The 20,659-nt window shown below is 34.0% G+C and overlaps 1 protein-coding gene across 1 annotated transcript; it reads left to right on the forward strand.

Moving 5' to 3' along the window:
- The first annotated feature begins 15,185 nt into the window (after positions 1–15,185).
- LOC145000392 (uncharacterized) lies at positions 15,186–18,789 on the forward strand. The gene is made up of 2 exons (XM_078959613.1): positions 15,186–15,711; positions 16,517–18,789. The coding sequence occupies exons 1-2, from the start codon at positions 15,699–15,701 to the stop codon at positions 18,571–18,573; spliced, it is 2,070 nt and encodes a 689-aa protein (XP_078815739.1). The 5' UTR covers positions 15,186–15,698; the 3' UTR covers positions 18,574–18,789.
- The last annotated feature ends 1,870 nt before the right edge of the window (positions 18,790–20,659 follow it).

The raw sequence follows: 20,659 nt of genomic DNA on the forward strand, positions 1-20,659 counted from the left end.
ATGTGATTATATGTATCTAATCACATATGATTTATATAGACATCATTATTTTTTATGTTCGTATAAATCATATGTGATTAGATACATATAATCACATATGATTATATGTATTTAATCACATATGATTACAGTGGACAAAGAACCATTATTGAATCGAGAATGTGACAATTAATCTCATCCACATAAATCATATATGATTGGATACATATAATCACATGTGATTATATGTATTTAATCAGATATGATTTATGTATACAATATTTGTTTTTGCGGTTTCGACTGAATAATTGCTTTTGTGTAATTAATCACATGTGATTATATGTATATAATCATATATGATTTGAGGTGGACAAGATGCATTTTTTCCTTCTCGATTCAATAGTTGTGCTCATGTACTTAATCACATACGATTATACATATAATCACATGTGATAAAATACATGAGAACAACTATTGAATCGACAAAGCAAAAATGAATTATGTCCACATAAACCATATGTGATTAGATTCATATAATTACATGTGATTATATGTATTTAATCACATATGATTAATTTGGATAAAGATTTATTTTCACTTTCTTGGTTCAATATTTGTTATCGTGTATATAATTACATGTGATTGTATGTATCTAATCATATATGATTTAAATAGACTAGATTTGTTTTTTCCAAATAAAATCATATGTGATTAGAAACATATAATCACATCTGATTAAATTATTTAATCACATATGATTAAAGTGGAAAAAAAATTATTGAACCGAGAACGTGAAAAAGAACCTTAGCCAAGTAAATCACATGTGTTTAGATACACATAATCACATGTTAATGCCTACATAATAGGAGAGTTAGTACTCACCTCCTTGATCTTGAAAATTAGCTAGCATGAGCAAGATGCATCCTTTCCTTTCCGAGAACCTACACAAAAATTATAACATTATTTAGGTTGTGTTTGTTGTATTAATTTTATAAAACTTATGTACTATAAAACTTATGTACATATTTCCTTATTTTCTCTTTGATTATAGTCCTTTGTTTGGGATATGTTTTCTTACCTTTCAACCCATATAAATCATATGTGATTAGATACTTATAATCACATGTGATCAGATGTATTTAATCACATATGTTTAAAGTTGATAAAAAACAATTATTGAACCGAGAACGCGATAATGAATCTTGTCCACATAAATCATATGTGACTAGATACATATAATCGCATGTGATTATATGTATATATAATCACATGTGATTATACGTATATATAATCACATGTGATTATATGTATTTAATCAAATATAATTTATGTGCACAATACTTATTTTCACGGCTTCAATTCAAGAATTCGTCTCGTGTATTTAATCACATGTGATTATATGTATTTAATTACATATGATTTGTATACATAAGATCTATTTTCATGTCCTTTGATTCAATAGTTGCTCTCGTGTATATAATCACATGTGATTATGTTTATCAAATCACATACGATTTATTTTGATAGTATTTGTTTTCGCAATTTTGATTCAATATTTTTTTCTTATATATCTAATCACATGTGATTGTATGTATCTAATCACATATGATTAATGTGGAAAAACAAAAATTGTTGAATCGAAAACACAAAAATATATGATTTACATGTGCTTATATGTATTTAATAACATATGATTTACATGGAAAATATTTGTTTTCACGTGTTGATTCAATAGTTGTTCTTGTGTATTTAATTACATATAAATTACATGTGATTCATATGAATTACATGTGATTCATATGTGAATCAATTGTAATTCATATTTGATTCACTTGTGAGTTACATGTGATTCATATGTGAATCACATGTGATTCATATGTGCTTATATGTATCTAATAATATATGATTTACATGGACAATATTTATTTTCACATGTTTATTTAATAGTTGTTCTTGTGTATTTAATCACATATGAATTACATGTGATTCATATGAATTACATGTGATTAATATGTGATTTATATGTGAATCACATGTAATTCATATTTGATTCACTTGTGAATTACATGTGATTCGTATATGAATCACATGTAGTTCATATGTGAATCACATGTGATTCATATGTGAATCACATGTGATTCATATGTGAATCACAGGTAATTCATATTTCATATGTGATTCACTTGTGAATTACATGTGTTTCATATGTGAATCACATGTGATTTATATGTGAATCACATGTGATTAATATGTGAATCACATGTAATTCACTTGTGAATTGCATGTGATTTATATGTGAATTACATGTGATTTATATGTGAATCACATGTAATTCATATTTCATATATTATTCACTTGTGAATTACATGTGATTTATATGTGAATCACATGTAATTCATATTTTATATGTGATTCACTTGTAAATTACATGTGTTTCATATGTGAATCACATGTGATTTATATGTGAATCACATGTGATTTATATGTGAATCACATGTAATTCATATGTGATTCACTTGTGAATTGCATGTGATTTATATGTCAATTACATGTGATTTATATGCGAATCACATGTGATTTATATGCGAATCACATGTGATTTATATGTGAATCACATGTAATTCATATTTCATATGTGATTCACTTGTGAATCACATGTATTTCATATGTGAATCGCATGTGATTTATATGTGAATCACATGTGATTTATCATTTATATGTGAATCACATGTAATTCATATGTGAATCACTTGTGATTTACTTGTGAATTACATGTGATTCATATGTAAATTACATATGAATCACATGTAACTCATATGTGATTCACTTGTGATTTACATGCGAATTACATGAGAATCACATGTAATTCATATGTGAATCACTTGTGAATTTTTGTCATATTATGTGAACTTTCCCCAGTATAAAAGCTACCTTTTACTACAAAAAGGTAAAAGGGAAACTAACTTGTAATAGGATAAAAGAATAAAATCACAAAAGGGCAAAATAAATAAATTCACGTGTGGATTGCATGATGGGCAAATAGCATGGACAAACCTTCTAATGTTGCTTTCTTCTCATAAACCTATAACAAGTCAAAGTAGAATGATTTGCACCAATCAGGTTCATAATTCTTTTCTTTATTCTCATGAACCTATAACAAGTCAAAGTATAAGAAAAGTGTTAAGTTTAAAGACTTAGAGAAAAAAAATATCAAAGTCAATTGTCAATTTCCTTCTAGTTTGATCCTTGTTTTTTAATTACAAGAAAGTATGGTTGTATTGGTTATAGAGAAAGTCAACTCGTTGTTTATGCAAAAAAAAGCATTATGCTAGCAAATATGTTTTGTTTTTTTTCCCTTCTGGGAAGCAACATTCTGTCAAACTTTTACACAAAAGGAACCTCAATATTAACATATTCACAAAAGCACTCCATAAAAAGGGTAAAATGGTAAAAACAACACAAAAGCACAAGTTATGTTTTGTCATTCATGCCTCAAATCGTTCTATAATGTCCTTAAATGGAATAGTTGTATTATGCCAAACCTTGTTGAGTTTATTTGCAAAGATGTTAAATAGAAAATAAGTTATCAAAAATCAAGCAATAGTAATATAAATTTTTTTATTAACAACATTATAATTGATAAATCATTCACAGTCAACACAGAATATCAACATACCTATCAACTCCAAGTTTTTCATACTTTCCTTTAATGTATTCATTGATCCTTTCTTCACTCATTTATGAAGGCCTAACAAATCTATAAGATAAGTTTCAAAAAATGAGATATTTTTATAGAAATAAATCAATAATGAAAATTTTATGCCTAAAAAACAATGATAAACCTATGAAAGAATGCAACAACATCCATGGTTTTGGCATCAATCGAAGAATCTCAACTTTTCCCTCTAAATCAAGCATAAGGAAGAAATCCAAATGATCAGAGTGCTTGTTGTTATACTCAACGATGTTTAATGTATTTTCCAAAGAGAAACTATAATTTTGTAAATACACAATATGAAATTTTGCACATTTGTCTTGGGTAAAACATGTTTACTAGTTTGCTTGTTGCTCTCATGGCTGATAGGGAATGCTTGTGTGTTGTTTTGACCATTTTACCCTTGTTGGGGAATGCTTTTGTAGCTGCTTTGTTCACATCTTCAATTCCATCTTGAATTATTTGTTTCCTTAATAGCATGTTCATATGTTTCTCCTCTAAATCAACATATTATTCAAGCATCTGTGCATAACCCTTCATTGCCATTTGCATTGGTTCTTTAAGCTCTACTGAACATTTTCTCTCTGTTTCAACTTCTTGTTTTTGCTTTTCAGCAAGCAATTGGTTGGCTTGTAGTTGGTTTTTCCTACTCTTCTGTAAGAGAAATCCATTTTCTTTCTTCTTCGTTAAATCATATTCTATCTTATCATCAGTTGACTATAGGACTGCGTATAAAGAAGGAGCTTCATTGGTATCAGATGGATAGGTTGTTTGAATTTAGAAAAACGTGCAACATCACCTGGTAGATCATGTTTTTCGAGAACTATAACATGTTTCCCGTGTCTTGCTAGGATTCCTGCACAATATAGTCCACCAGTACCACCCCTTATAACAATAAGATCTGCTCCTGTCTTCCCTGCATAGATCATATATATGAAATCTATTGGTTTATATCTCAATGTAAATTACTCAATTTGGTCAAACAATAATAAAATTATGGATTTGTGTAATCATACAAACACATAGCTTGATCCTAAACAGAAATTAGAAATGTAGAGTGATAATTCAATCAGACCTGGGAAGGGTTTCGGTTGTGTAACTGTAGAAGAGGGGGATGAAGATGATAACTAAGATTTTTCCCATAGCCTCGTTCATTTATGTTTCCTTACTAGCGTTACATCATCCTTTTCTCCATATTTGAATGCTTTAGTCAGAGCTTCAAGGTCAGCTCTAATCGATTTCATCTCCAATTTGGGAATATAAATTCCAGATTTAACAATATCACGTCTTCTCCACCCCTTTCAATATAAGATGTTTAACAATTCTTCCAATCTTTAAATCGCAAGGCAACGATTGAAAATTAGAGAAGAAGGACATCGGAAAAAAGTCTGGTAGCCCCTAGATCTGAGAACGAAGTCACGAAAATAGGAACGGATGAGAGAGAGAGAGAGAGAGAGAGAGAGAGAAAGAATAATGAGATAGATATGTAAAGAGAGAGAGAGAAAGATAAGAGATGTATGTAGAGAGAGAAATATAAGAGAGATGTACTGAGAGTCTAAAAAATGTTCTCAAATGTTCTCACGGGAAAAATGTTCTCATTGGAACATAACTCTCTCTCTCTCCCTCTCTCTCTCTCTCTCTCTCTCTCTCTATATATATATATATATATATATATATATATATATATATATATATATTGTTGGATTAGTGTCTAAGTCCATAACTATTTTGGTATGTACTTGACCCGATGGTGCATGGTCCTTTTGGGTTGCCTTCACCAAAGCAACTTGATTGGAGAAATAAATAAAGAGAGAAAGGTTATTATGATTTATTAATATGTTATAAGAATAATATATTAAAGGAGAAATCATATTTGTTTAATTAATATTGGTCAATAATTAATTAGGAATTAATTTTGTGATCAAGTGTAATTAATTAAACTAGAGGGGCTGAATTGTAATTATGTGATAGTTACAAAATAAGGTAAGGATTATCTTAAATATAGGGTGAACGAATTTAAGGAGATAATGCCTTAGAATTCAACTAGGATAAGGGTTTCTAAGACTTATCTTATGGTTGCTTGGTGGGCAAGCAACTAGATAAGGATAAGGACTAAAACCCTAATCTTTACACCTATATAAACCCCCTAAGGCTCATGAATTCGGGTATCCCTTCCCAAGAGTTCCTAGAGACGAATTCTTATACCTCTCCTCTCTCTTTATACCTTCTCCATTTGCTCTTGGTGTTTGTAAGCCATTAGAGGAGTGACACTTGTGACTTTAAGCCTTCCAAAGTCAATTCAAGGAGGAATTAGGATTTTTATTGCTACATAACAATTAAAGGTATGATCTTAAACCCATTTATATGTTAATATCAATTTCCATATGCTAGAATTAGGGTTTATAGTCTTGGATTCAAAGCATGTACAATAGAGAAACCTAGATCCAAGCATTAGGGTTTGTATGAGAACATAGGATGTCTTATGACCAAAACCCATCAGTGGTATCAGAGCCTAGGATGGTTTCAATTGTATTGATGCATTGTATATCTGAAAAATTCGATTTTTGGTGTTCTAGAGGCTGGACTCGCCGAGTCCATAGCTGAACTCGCCGAGTCCAGGGTGACTCGACGAGTCCAGGCTTGACTCGATGAGTCAACTCGTCAGATAGTGCTTATCTCGGGATTTCTTGTTGTTTTTGCATTAGGATAGTTACCTTATCATGTTAGATCAATATTAATCCGATTATATGATATATTTGACTATATTTTTGATCTAATTGAAGATATTTATCAATTAATAAGATAATTGTTTCCTTATAAGATAATTGATTAATTATTTTGAGTAAATTGATAAATTTATTTGCAAGAAATCATTAAACAAATCAAATATGGATAATTATGTAATTAAATGTTAGTTTAGATTATTTGTTATTTGATCCTTGTTGTTATGAAAAGTTTCATATTTTTCCCTTTAGGTTTTATAGTTTAAATTTGAACCCAATAGTTTTGTAGTTTTGAAATTTAAATAGTTGAAACCCTAATGTTTTGAAAAAGGTTTCAAAACTTGCCCTCAAGTTTTGGAATTTAAAAGTTGATTAAAAGTTTAATTAGGAATGTTAAATTCTAAAACCCTAGTAATGTTTTGAAAAGTTCAATTTACACCCTTATGGTTTTATTAATTAATTAAGGAGTATAATTAAAAGAGATTTAATAAATCCATAAAAGTTTAGGTTAACCATTTAATTGAATTAAAAGTATAACTGTTAAATTTGACCACCTAGTATTTTAAAAGTATAAAATACACCCTATACTATATATATAACATTAAAAGTATAAGATTATATATATGTATGAGTAAAAGTCAGTCTTACCGTTAGTAGGCCTCATTCACGAAGCTGGTCTATAAGGGGTGTTTAAGGAAATTGCCTATAAAATGACGATTGAATGGGTATCCACTCTTACCCACCGCACTCTTGACTAGTGGAGGGTCGTTAGCCGAACGGGTAGGATAGGACGAAACCTTCCATTATAAGTATAATGAAATACAAAGTAACTAAATGTTTTTCAAATTCCCAATCTTAGTTACTTAGGCAAAAGTGAATTGATGCAATTCCATGGAATTACACTTTGTACCCTTGCGAAGACGTTAGTGGAGCGTGTGTGGTTTACCGGCACACTAAATGGTTCTAAGCAAAGGTAGCAAAGGGTGACTCAATGTTTGTCATAGTTCGGTGGAGCGTGTGTGGTTTACCGGCACATCGAATAAGTGACTGTAACATGTGAGGGCACCATGTAGTTTGCATGGTTATTCACACCCGCTTTGTGATCCTCAGCATCCCAGTCACAAAGAAGAGGGGCATATCGAGATTTAAACATGCCATTGAAATGTTCAATGAATCTCAAAGGATATAGGAGTTTTCATAGATTTAAAACTTAAATTTATTTTTCGTTTTTCATGGTGAAAATTAGTGAATCGTCATTCACTTACCTTCAAATATTCTGCAACTAGATTACGGCATCCCTTTTCTAGGTTGTAGCATATTGTGTTGGGTCCTAGCCTTGGAATTTCATTTGGGTGATTTACCAAGGACTCAATCAATCAACTAACTTGAATTTCGTTTTCTCCCGTTTTGTAGATGTCAAAGTTCGACAATTATGGTCTTCCCGAATCCCGTGGAATAAGCATTCCACATGAAGATGATATTCCACGATTCGATCGAGGAACAAGAAATCATGCTTCACTTCCTCCTCCTCCTCCAATTATTCTCCCTAACCGACAAGATTGTAAAATTGAAAGGTTCAATATCACTCAAGCCCTTTTGGCAAGTAAACATAAATAAGGAAAGTCGGTGTGTGCACACGTCCTAGGGATGAAGTCACACATTGATAGGTTAAGAATGATGGGATCCGTTGTTAGTTAAGAGATGGCTGTTGATTGGGTTCTTCAGTCACTTCCTAACTCATATAGTGAGTTCGTAAGAGAGTACTATATGATGAACCACGACGTGATCCTTATGGATCTCACCTACATGCTTATTGCTGCTGAATCAGCAATGGTTTGGCGCAATAGAAAAGCAAAGTTGATTGGTGAATCTGCCTTCAAGACCTCTATGGATATAGACAATGGCAATGAAAGACATGCAATGATCGAAAAGTTTGATCATAAGAGAAAGGCGATGTCCGAATTAGTTCCATGTGTTGTTCCAAAAGAGTCAATTTGCTTTTATTGCCAAGAGAAGGGGCATTGGAGACGAAGTTTCCCTAATTACCTAAGAGATCTAAGAGATGGGAGAGTCAGAACGTATGGCTCTACTTTAGGTAAGAATCCACTATCTAACTCCATTAAGTTCCTATTTATTGATTCTTAATACATGATGTGAAAAGAAAGGAAACTTGATAAGAGAGCAAGATGAATCTAATCATAAGAGATGGATCTCGATCGCATGGACTTGAAGATTAGATTTTGAGCTTAGAAAGTTATGATAGAGTTGTTAGAAATTTTCTTTTGTACATAGTTTTCAATGGATTTTGCATTGTAAGGACAAATTTTTCCGCTGCTTTTATAAATAAAATAAATTTTGTTTGACTCATTTATTTATTTGTTTATTTCCTTGCAATGAAATCGTTATGAAAATTGATGTTTAAATATTTCTACAACGAATGTATATGATTCTTAGTTATGGAAACGTCAAGAATTCACCAAATAAGGAGAGTTTCTCATCGCCCAAAGTTTCAATTGGATAAAAATTTGGAATCACGCAACTTTGTTGCATGATGAATGAGAAATTTCATATTTGGAAATTAGACTAATTCGTTGACAAAGTGTCAAGTGAAGGACTAGGAGATCGAGTACACAAAGTTGTGTGTTGGTCAAAGTCCACCATAATAGTAACAAGATATTCGTCATGATTTACTAAAAGTTTAGTAAATGTGATTATACTTACAAGATTAAGTGTAATTAGGAATTGATTAAAAAGGTTTAAATCAATAGCAAAACGAATAAGAAGAATCAAGTAGGCAGAAAGATAAAAGTTTCTCCATTCTAAGAAGAAGGGAGAGTAGCTTTTATGCTTTATGATAAGTCTTAATGATAAGAACCATATCTCAATTGATCCTCTAAGAGAGTCTTAGTATAATTGTATGTTTAAGAAGAGGAATCAAGGATTGAAGAAATGGTTTAATCAAGAAGTCAATCATACTTCGTTCCAATAACAAGTCTTAAAGTTAAGATTGTGACAATGAGTCAAAAGTATTAAAGGTTTATAACATTCATCAAATGTGGAAAGTTGTGATGTCTTGAATAAGACAAAAGACCAACTAGGACCAATTTGTGAAGTGTTTTGATAAAAACTACACTAACTCATGAATATTTGTTTGTCAAGAAATGTTTATTGACAAAAGAATCTTATATGTCAAGGAGTCAATGGGAGTCTTAATGGTCTTGAAAGGTTTCAAGAACAAATCAAATAAACCTTATCAATCATCACTAGCACACGATTTGAGGTTTACAACCTATCTTGTTGGCATTATTTTGATTCTATGCTGTTCCAATTGAGTTAATTATGCATGTGAGTCCTATGAGTTCTCATTTTGAACGCATAAAAGGCAAAGCACCTTAATCAATGAAAGGTACATTGATAGGAAAGGGTGAGCTGCTTAACTACTTGGAAGACGTGGTGGGCAGCTGTGCTACCATAAGGCAAGAAATCAAGATTAAGAAAGATCGGTCCATATGAGTTTGAATTTGTCGTAAACTTTGCTGTTAACAAATTCACATGGATAGGAACACATACAACGTTCAAATCTAAGTGTCATAAGATTTCCTCTTTCATGAAAATGATTGTGAGGAAATGCTTTCACTAAGAAAGATTTTAAGAAGATAGTGATTGTAAAATTGCATTCTCGAATTCGATTATAGTTACGGTATCCCTTTCCATAATTTGAATTGTGAGGTTTGGCAATTAGTCTTAATTGTTGAGACACACATATGAACTATCTAAAGGCAAAGGTGTATAAGTTCAAGAAGCCTTGATAAAAGATTATCAAAGCATTAAGTATTAGAAATATGGACTTAAGAAATTCAATAAGTATTGTTTTTCTGAAAGTTAAGATGTTTATGAATACATGTCGAAGCTAGTGGGAGCATAAGTGTTATGTTTTATAGTAATCATCATGATAGTGGGAGCATAAAAGTTATGATTGTATGATTATTATGGAAAGTATTTCAAGTTGGCAATATTAATTATAGAAAACAAAAGTTATTCCTTGCAAAGTCGTAAGGGTTGATGAAACAACCCAAAAATACGACCCAAAAATTTTTGTTTTTAATATAATCAAAACTGTAATCAGAGTGTCATATAATAAAACCATGCGTGATGTATTCCAAAACATGATAAGATACTGTGCGGAAAACTGTATCATACTACATCAAATCAAACAACTAAATCAATCCCAGGCTAAAGCTGAGGCGGTGGTGTGTGCGATGCCGTCATCCCGAGCTCTTCCCTTTGCTTGCGGAAGTACCTGAAACCAAAACTGAAACTGTAAGCACGAAGCTTAGTGAGCTCCCCCAAACTACCACATACCATACAATAACACATAAACACATATTGGGCCTTGCCCACTGCATCGGGCCGAAGCCCGAAACTGCATCGGACCGAAGTTCGGAATTGCATCGGACCGAAGTCCGGAACTGTCTGGGACCTTGTCCCCTGCATCGGACCGAAGTCCGGAACTAACTGCATCGGACCAAAGCCCGGAACTGTCTGACTGAACATAGCATAGCATAACACATCAACTAACGTAACACATATACGACATGATACATCGAGCCGTGGCCCGGAACACATAATACTTAACACATAAAACATAGCACACAAACCCTGTTCGAACCACGAAGGCATCGAACATACTAGCTACTGCATCGGACCTAAATCCGGAAACTACTGCTAACTGAACGGGCCGACATTGTGGCCTTAGACCCGTTCCTACTGGAAGGAAACTCACCTCGTAAGCTGGCTGCTGAGTGTGTGGCTCGGAAAGCTAACGGTGGCTGCTCCTGAATCTCCTCGGCTACAAGTCCATGAACACACTTAATCAAATACTAAACACTGCACTTGGGGTAAAATGACTCTTTTACCCTTGGTCAAAGTCAACTCTCTTTTGGGCTGACTCGCCGAGTTGGCCACCCAACTCGCCGAGTCCTACTCTCACTTTTCACTTCTACTCACTGCTACTCGTCGAGTCTGGCATCGACTCGACGAGTACCCTCTTGATCCAAGAACTCAGACAATCTTCATCCGACTCGCCGAGTCGTATGAACAGACTCGACGAGTTGTTCTTGATCCCAAGAAGATTGCCTTGGACTCGCCGAGTTGTATGAACAAACTCGTCGAGTCCCTCCATCACTGAGTCCACTCTCAACTCGCTGAGTCCACTCTCTAACTCACCTCGTACACTCGACACTGATAAAACTGAAGGACTCGGGACTTGCGACCTGACTCGTCGAGTCGTTCTTCCGACTCGCCGAGTCGCCGCCATGCAACTGATTTCTACTTGATTTTGTTTGAATCCAATGCATACAATTGATAGATCTGAGTCCAATAAGCTGTTTTACCACGTAAAGTTTCCAACTTTACATGCACAACCTCATGAATAAGGGAAATAAGGCTAAAAGATGCATAAAATGGGTAGATCTATGGTTATCATGCAATATAACTCCAAAAAGACAGTAGATCTGGGCTCTACAACACCCCAACATTCAGATCCATAGATATTCCAACTTAATAAGACATTCATGCAAGTGTAAGGCTTGGAACAAGCATCAACTAGCTCTTAGGAGAGCTCTAATGGAAGTTTAAAGCATATAACAAGATGGAACTCCGAAAATACCTCTATTAGCTCTGATTTGGCCTTGGATCTTTGCACTACAACACTTCTCCTTGCTTCTTCCTTCTTCTCCTTCTTCACACCTTCACAAAATGGCACCAAAACACATATAAGCTCTTCAATGGAGGTTTGGGGCTCTAACACTGTGTTCTCAGGGTGAGGGAGGCGAGAATGGAGGCTATAAGGTGGTATAAATAGTGGGCAAACCTGGGGATTTAGGGTTTCACCCAGACGGACGGACTCGCCGAGTCTGGGATATGGACTCGCCGAGTCCCCGGCTCCCGCGTGCACAAAATACGCGACCCAACTCGGCGAGTCAGGCTAGAACTCGCCGAGTCCCTCTTGAAAACTTAGACAATTAACAATTAATTAACATACCGGGAACGGGTCGTTACAGTTGAAGAGTTGTTTTGCTATAATTAAGGGAGAGAATATTATGCTTCATTTCAAATCTAAAGGATTAGGTTGAGAAATATTAATAAATTTAGTCAAGGGTACATACTGTGTTCTTAAAATTTCGATTATGATTATGACATTCCTCTTCACAATTTGAATTTTGAGAACATAGCAAATAAAACATTATGCGTCGTGTCCCATACGCTTCGGGTATAGGATCGATTGCAAATGCTTTAATGTTTGACCATTCTAAAATTTTCCAAATGTCTAGCGCATTTAGAGGGAAAAGGGACTAGAATCGGTTTTGACTAAAATAATTAAACAACTATCAAAGGACAATCCAAAGTTCGACGAGGATTGGTTGCTTGTGAGTGGTTGGAAGCATGGTATTGGATGGACCATATTGACATTATTATGAATAGATAAGATTCTATTAAGAATGAGTTGTCATATGGAAAATATGGAAGCGTGTCCATATTAGGAATTGAATATTGAAAAATCTATGTCTAGATTAGAAACTTTTGTGCAAAAGGATGTTCGAAGGAATGTAGTTTGAGTGAGAGACATCATATCTAAGGAATTGTATTGTAACAATCTCCGATAAAAGACTTTGTAATTTCATTGGCAATAGTCTTTGTGACTTTGGTTAGTGATATTACCAAAGAATCATTGCATAGAATATTAGAATCTAGCATATTCTATAAGTGGCAAGAATTTGATATTCTTTTACTTATGAAAAAAGGATTTGGAGTTGTGAAATGAGAATGACTGGAAATGTGTTCAATTTGATCTATTTCACAAAGTAAGAACTGTAGGTAAACATTGTGTGCATGCTAAGAGCATGGGACAAGTCAGGATCTGAAGTCATACGCATAATAGTTATTAGACTTATCCAAGTGGGAGACTGTTGGATTAGTGTTTAAGTCCATAACTATTTTGGTATGTACTTGACCCGATGATGCATGGTCCTTTTGGGTTGCCTTCACCAAAGCAACTTGATTGGAGAAATAAATAAAGAGAGAAAGGTTATTATGATTTATTAATATGTTATAAGAATAATATATTAAAGGAGAAATCATATTTGTTTAATTAATATTGGTCAATAATTAATTAGGAATTAATTTTGTGATCAAGTGTAATTAATTAAACTAGAGGGGCTGAATTGTAATTATGTGATAGTTACAAAATAAGGTAAGGATTATCTTAAATATAGGGTGAACGAATTTAAGGAGATAATACCTTAGAATTCGACTAGGATAAGGGTTTCTAAGACTTATCTTATGGTTGCTTGGTGGGCAAGCAACTAGATAAGGATAAGGACTAAAACCCTAATCTTTACACTTATATAAACCCCCTAAGGCTCATGAATTCGGGTATCCCTTCCCAAGAGGTCCTAGAGACGAATTCTTATACCTCTCCTCTCTCTTTATACCTTCTCCATTTGCTCTTGGTGTTTGTAAGCCATTAGAGGAGTGACACTTGTGACTCTAAGCCTTCCAAAGTCAATTCAAGGAGGAATTAGGATTGTTATTGCTACATAACAATTAAAGGTATGATCTTAAACCCATTTATATGTTAATATCGATTTCCATATGCTAGAATTAGGGTTTATAGTCTTGGATTCAAAGCATGTACAATAGAGAAACCTAGATCCAAACATTAGGGTTTGTATGAGCACATAAGATGTCTTATGACAAAAACCCATCAGTGGTATCAGAGTCTAGGATGGTTTCAATTGTATTGATGCATTGTATATCTGAAAAATTCGATTTTTGGTGTTCTAGAGGCTGGACTCGCCGAGTATAGTGTAATATTCTATTAGAATATTTCACGTATTTTTAAAAAAATGGGATTTTTTTTAGTTAATTCAAGTTCCAAAAATAATATTTAAAAAAAGAATTTTTTGATTTTTCCATTTATTTTGCATTTTAAAATTATTTTTAAATTTGGTCTCACAGTCTTACAAAATTAGAACGGTCTCAAATGAACCTGAACCTATATATATATATATATATATATATATATATATATATATATATATATATATATATATATATATATATTGTTTGTTTTTTTAAATATATATTTATTTTCATTGACCATTGACCTGTAAAAGAGGAAGAATCAAACAAAAATTTAACACGGGGTCTCCTAGCCACTGAGTTTTGAGAACTATTCCCGAGCCATTCCGACCATCCTAATAAGTAGGCCTGTCAAATCGGGCCATCGTGTCGTGTTTTTGTCTGACACGACACGACACGACAAGGTTTTTTGTAACACGAACACGACACGACACGATGTCGTGTTTTTTTTCACTAACACGAAAACGAACCAATTAAAAAACGACAACACGACACAACACGACAAATATAATGTTACATAACTATTATTTTATTTAATTCATATTTAATCATATATAACACGATAAAAACGACAAACACGAAAACACGACAAATACATGCTCAATCGTGTCAATTTCGTGTGGATTTGTAACACGAACACGACACGACACGACATCGTGTTTTTTAAACTTGACACGAACACGACACGAAAACGAATTCGAATTTTGATTTCGTCCCGATTTCGTTTCGTGTCGTGTATTTTTATCGTGTCGTGTCATAAAAATGACACCAAATCCACTCATCCACACTTCAGATCAATGGTGCAATTTCCAGGGGACCGATGGCTGAAAGTACTTGGAAGTCAGCTGGAAGAATAATAGGACGACTTAGAAACTCTTTGTTTTGTGTGGCTGTGGTGGATTGCGCTAATTCTTCCTTAATTATCTAAATGACACCCCTACTAATAAGGTTATAATTCTTGGTCAACTCTACTTTGTGCTATGTAAGTTCCAGGGGAAAGGTACTGGGGGAGGCCACCAAATCCACTCATCCACACTTCAGATCAATGGTGCAATTTCCCAGAACCGATGGCTGAAAGTACTTGGAAGTCAGCTGGAAGAATAATAGGACGACTTAGAAACTCTTTGTTTTGTGTGGCTGTGGTGGATTGCGCTAATTCTTCCTTAATTATCTAAAGGCCGTTCTTATTCCTAATTTCCCAGAAACTGCAAAGGAGTTCTCCTCGTATATAGGAGCAAAAGTACCACTTACATCTAAATATCTAATAGGAGATATATCATCTCTTATATTCGATTCTTCCTTCCACCAGAAAAGCAAGAATAACGTTTAGTACTACTGTACTAGTATCTGGTCTGAAGATGACTTCCATTGGTAATTTTTTTCCCTTTTGTCGTAACTTTTAAATTCTATTTTTGCTTTGTAATTCTTTATTCTTACCATATAAACCATAGGGTATTGTTTATTATTTATGTACTTGACTTTCGAATCTTGTACTGGTCCATGCTTCTCATATTGCCGTAGGAACTGATTGTCATATCTATCACTTTGGGAAACCGTTAATGTCCCTCGGTAATTATCCATTTTGCACGTAATTAGTCCTAGGTTTTTGGAGTTAACATGCCATTTTACTATTTTTGTGTGAATTTCAACTTTTTGACACTTTTGACCTGGTCAAACCTGTAAAAGCCCTCTCATCTTCTTTAGACCGTTTTTTTCACCTATTTAGTATCTTAGTTGATCGAGATTGATAAGGAGTTAACATGCCAACATGTACTTTTTTGTGTGTCTACTTATTTTCTGTCGGTTTATATTTGGGATGGTTTACTATGTTTTGTTCAAGTGTATTCTAATTTTAACTTCACCTTTTAATGTTCAAATTATCTTTTACATTCATTTAATATTCTTGATAGTCAAGTTCTTGAATTTGTTTTGAAAAATTTTCAACCAGCACTTGAATGTACATAATTCTCAAAAATTATAACCAAAAGCAACAAAAATAGTCAACATAAACGCAAGTTATTTTTATATCCTAATTAAAATGGCCGGTGGAAATGGCAATGAAACGCAAGTATAAAATTAGTCTTTTGTTTTGTGGGAAAAAGTGGCATGCATGTCCATAAAATAAATCCAGTCTGCTGAAAGTCTTACATGTGTACATCTTTGTCGTTCTTTCTAGGTATAGGTTTGATCGTGCTTACTGATCACAGAAAGTTATATGAGCTGATACCAGAACATGTTAAGAAGACATGGAACGACTGTGCACTTCAGGGACTTATTTTGATCAGCATTGCTTCACAGATTATCTTAGTTTTCCTAGGCAAACTTCGGAAACACAATCCAAGAACTCGAATCAGAATCAGTCTCTGGTGTGCCTACTTACTCGCAAATGCAGTTGCAACAGCAGCTCTTGGTGTCATCACCCGAACTGCCTTAGATGTATGCACACTTTCCAAGTATCAAAAACTGAACACAAGCGAACTCAAGTCTTTTTGGGCACCATTTCTCCTTCTTCACCTCGGTGGTCCAGACACAATTAGCGCCTACTCTCTGGAAGACAATGAGCTTTGGTTAAGACACTTGGTGGAACTGGTGTTTCAGTCAGGAGTTGCAATATATATCCTCTTGTTGTCGTGGCCAGGTTGTTCTCATCTCCCGCTGCTAAGTGTAGTGGTTTATGTAGCGGGATTCATCAAGATATATGAACGTGTTCAGGCTCTTAGGTTAGCAAACACTGAGCATCTCCGAGACTCGATGCTTGGTTCTCCTGACCCAGGTCCCAACTACCCAAAAACTCTTGAGGAATTCCTCCTGAAAAAGTCGCAAGGGTTTGCTATGAAAGTCGATGTGGTCCCTGAGGGCCCTCCTCCAGTAAACGATGATGCATTTCCTGTAGGTCGAAGTGAGGTAATCTCCAAAGCTTATGATCTGTTCCAAATTTACAAGCGGATCTTTGTTGACCTGATCCTCGCATTTGAAGATAGAGATAGTAGTCAATCGTACTTTAAACGTCTAAAGTCTAGTGAAGCTTTCTCTGTTATTGAGATCGAACTTGGGTTCGCGTATGACATGCTTTACACCAAGGCGAGTGTTGTATACACCTTTGTGGGTTTCCTATGTCGTGTTACTAGTGTTATCCTCGTTGTCATGGTACTGGTGGGCTTCAGTTTTCTCTGTGATAGGGAAGATTATCGAATCACTGATATTGTTATTACATACCTAATAATTGCAACAGCAGTTATAATGGAAATTTTTGCAGCTATTACCATGTTGCGCTCCGACTGGACTGATCACTGGTTAAGCCAAAAGAACTACACTCGGAATATCCTCGTATTTCCATTCTTGAAGAATCCGAGTAAACCACGATGGTGCAACTGTATTGGACAGTTAGACCTGCTGAGTGTCTCCCTTGAGGAGAAGCCCCCTAGTTTTTTACAAGCTCAGAAACTCCTCGGGATAGATAAGTATCGCACAAATCACCGTTACAAGACTTACAGCGAAGTTTCTGACAAACTAAAAGATCTGATTAACCGTCAATTTCTTGATTTTATGAAAGACAACACTGATCCGAAATCATTATGTAGTCACAAAGGTAGTTTTTCTCTAAGAATGTACGACGCTCTCATATGGAGTACTACTAAAGTGGAATTTGATCAGAGCATCCTTATATGGCACATTGCCACAGGTCTTTGCTATTACTCAGAGCCTGATGATGATAAAGATGAAGCTGACAGTGATGTCTGTCGTACGGAAAGCAAACATATATCTGACTATCTGCTGTATCTTCTCACCACATACCCTGTTATGTTACCAATAGGAATTGGGATGATCAGGTATCGAGACACTTGTGCTGAAGCCACGCGTTTCTTCAAAGAAAAAGAACCTATTAATGGAAAGGTTGAAGCATCCAGAAAATTGCTTGAAGTTAAATGCACTGAATTGCCTCCATATAAAGTGAAGGGGGATCGATCCAAATCTGCCTTGTTTGATGGTTGCAGACTCGCCTTAACTTTGAGAAATATGGAAAAGAAAGAAATGTGGAAAGTCATGAGTCAAGTATGGATTGAGATTCTAGCTTATGCTGCTACTCACTGCAGAGGGTTTCAACACGAGCAGCAGCTTCGTAAGGGGGGTGAGTTTCTGACTCATGTTTGGCTTCTAATGGCACACTTAGGTATCACAGAACAGCTTCAGGTATCTCAAGGTCATGCTAGAGCCAGGTTCAATGTGTCATAGTCGTAACTGTGGTTTAGGAACGATAATTCGATCCTATTATTCTAATTAATTTTGTATCAAAAGAGTAGTATTCACAAACATGTTTTTTTCGATTTATCCCAACAGAAATCTGTTGGCTAGTAATTACATTAGCTCTGCTCATCATTGTACCATTCTTGTCTCTTATATTGGTGCATTTCATCTTTATGGTCCAATTTCATTCAGATTCTTGTTGCCTCTCAAACTTGTTAACCATAGTCATTCATCATTAAATGCATTTGTGTATCTGAGTATCCTGAACATAAGCATTTTGCAGTTAAACAACATTCACCATAAGAAATTAGAGTATTACGAGTGAGATGCGTCCCCACTAAAAGTGGTGTTTGTCGCTAATACTATTAGCAGTGATGTGTCGTCGCTAAAAGTACACTGCTGATGTTTTGTCGCTAATACTCCAAATGTGGTCACTAATGTGAGATATCGCCACTAAAGGCTTGCCGCCGCTAAAGTATTGTCGCCGCTACTAATCATGTGTTGCCACTAAAATGTCGCCGGTATTGGTATATATATATATATATATATATATATATATATATATATATATATATATATATATATATATATATATATAAAAGTCTAAAATATTTATACAAACAAAACATTACAAAAATCCTACAACTAGATACTCGTCATCATCTCTCTCCTCGTTTCCTTCGGTTTCATTTCGTTGTAGCAACGAACGAAACCAATCTTCAAATGCGACACTACATACCGATCTTTTAACATTGTTTGAAGCATGTCCAACTACAAAGAAAACAAGATAGTCTTATAATTTAACCCACCGTATAACATTCTATATACAAAATATACATTCCACATACAAGCAAAGTACAAAATATAGCATTGTACTATAACTAACAATTACCAAACTACAAAATACCATTATAGCATTATACTTTCATAAACTAACAATTACCAAATTATACATATTCATATAACACATTATAGCATTGTACAACTAACAATTACCAAACTACAAATATCATTATAGCATTGTACTTTCATAACGTAACAATCACCATATTACACATACAGCATATAACACATTATAACATTGTACTATAACCAACAATTACCAAACTATAAAATACCATTATAGCATTGTACTTTCATAAACTAACAATTACCAAATTACACATATTATATATAACACATTATAACATTATACTATAACTAACAATTACCAAATTACAAATATTGCATATAACACATTATATCATTGTACTTTTTTTCACTTTTTTTCCATTATAGCATTGTATTTTCATAAACTAACAATTACCAAACTACAAAATACAAATATATTAAACTATAACGAAACTAACAATTATCAACATATAAACTATACCAAACTAATAATTACCAACATTTGAAACTATTACTAAACTAACAATTACTAACATTTGAAACAATTATCAAAATTAAATAGTCTTGTTACATGTGATTATGGCGGTGGCTGCATTAGTGGTTGTTCATAATCGTACATCGATACAACCATAAAAGGTTTACGCCTGATGCCTCTGATATGGCCTCGTCGAGTGCCTAATATTCTTTCAAAACAATTTTTCTATCGTTTGGTGTTAAACTACTACCTTTAGAAGAAGCTTGAGTTTGTTGACTGATCTCATGGAGTAAAGTATTCTGTATTTTCAACAAATGATAAACATCATAAAAATTAGATTACTAAATACCTTTTGACGAAATAAAAACTTACACATCAAGAAAAATGTGATTTTGCTACCGAAGAAATCCATAGCGAAATGTTGAAATTCTGTTGCAAAAGACGAATAGTGACGGAATTTACGACGACCGATTTTCGTCCCAAAAAAATCCCATATCGAGTGTTTGCTAGAGAAACAATCATTCCATCGCAATTGTGACAAGGGAATGAAATCCTTTGTAGATGGTATTCTGTCATGTATTCCGTAGTAGGATTCCAACACAAATTTTATGGTAGTTCTTCAATCACAAATTCTGTTATAGTTAATCCCTAGAAAAATCTGTAGTGATGATTCCCAAGCAAATCTTGTGGTGGTGAATCCCTAGTAAA

Source organism: Lactuca saligna, chromosome 6, assembly GCF_052625555.1.
Source record: "Lactuca saligna cultivar CGN05327 chromosome 6, ASM5262555v1, whole genome shotgun sequence".
Lineage (NCBI taxonomy): Eukaryota > Viridiplantae > Streptophyta > Magnoliopsida > Asterales > Asteraceae > Lactuca > Lactuca saligna.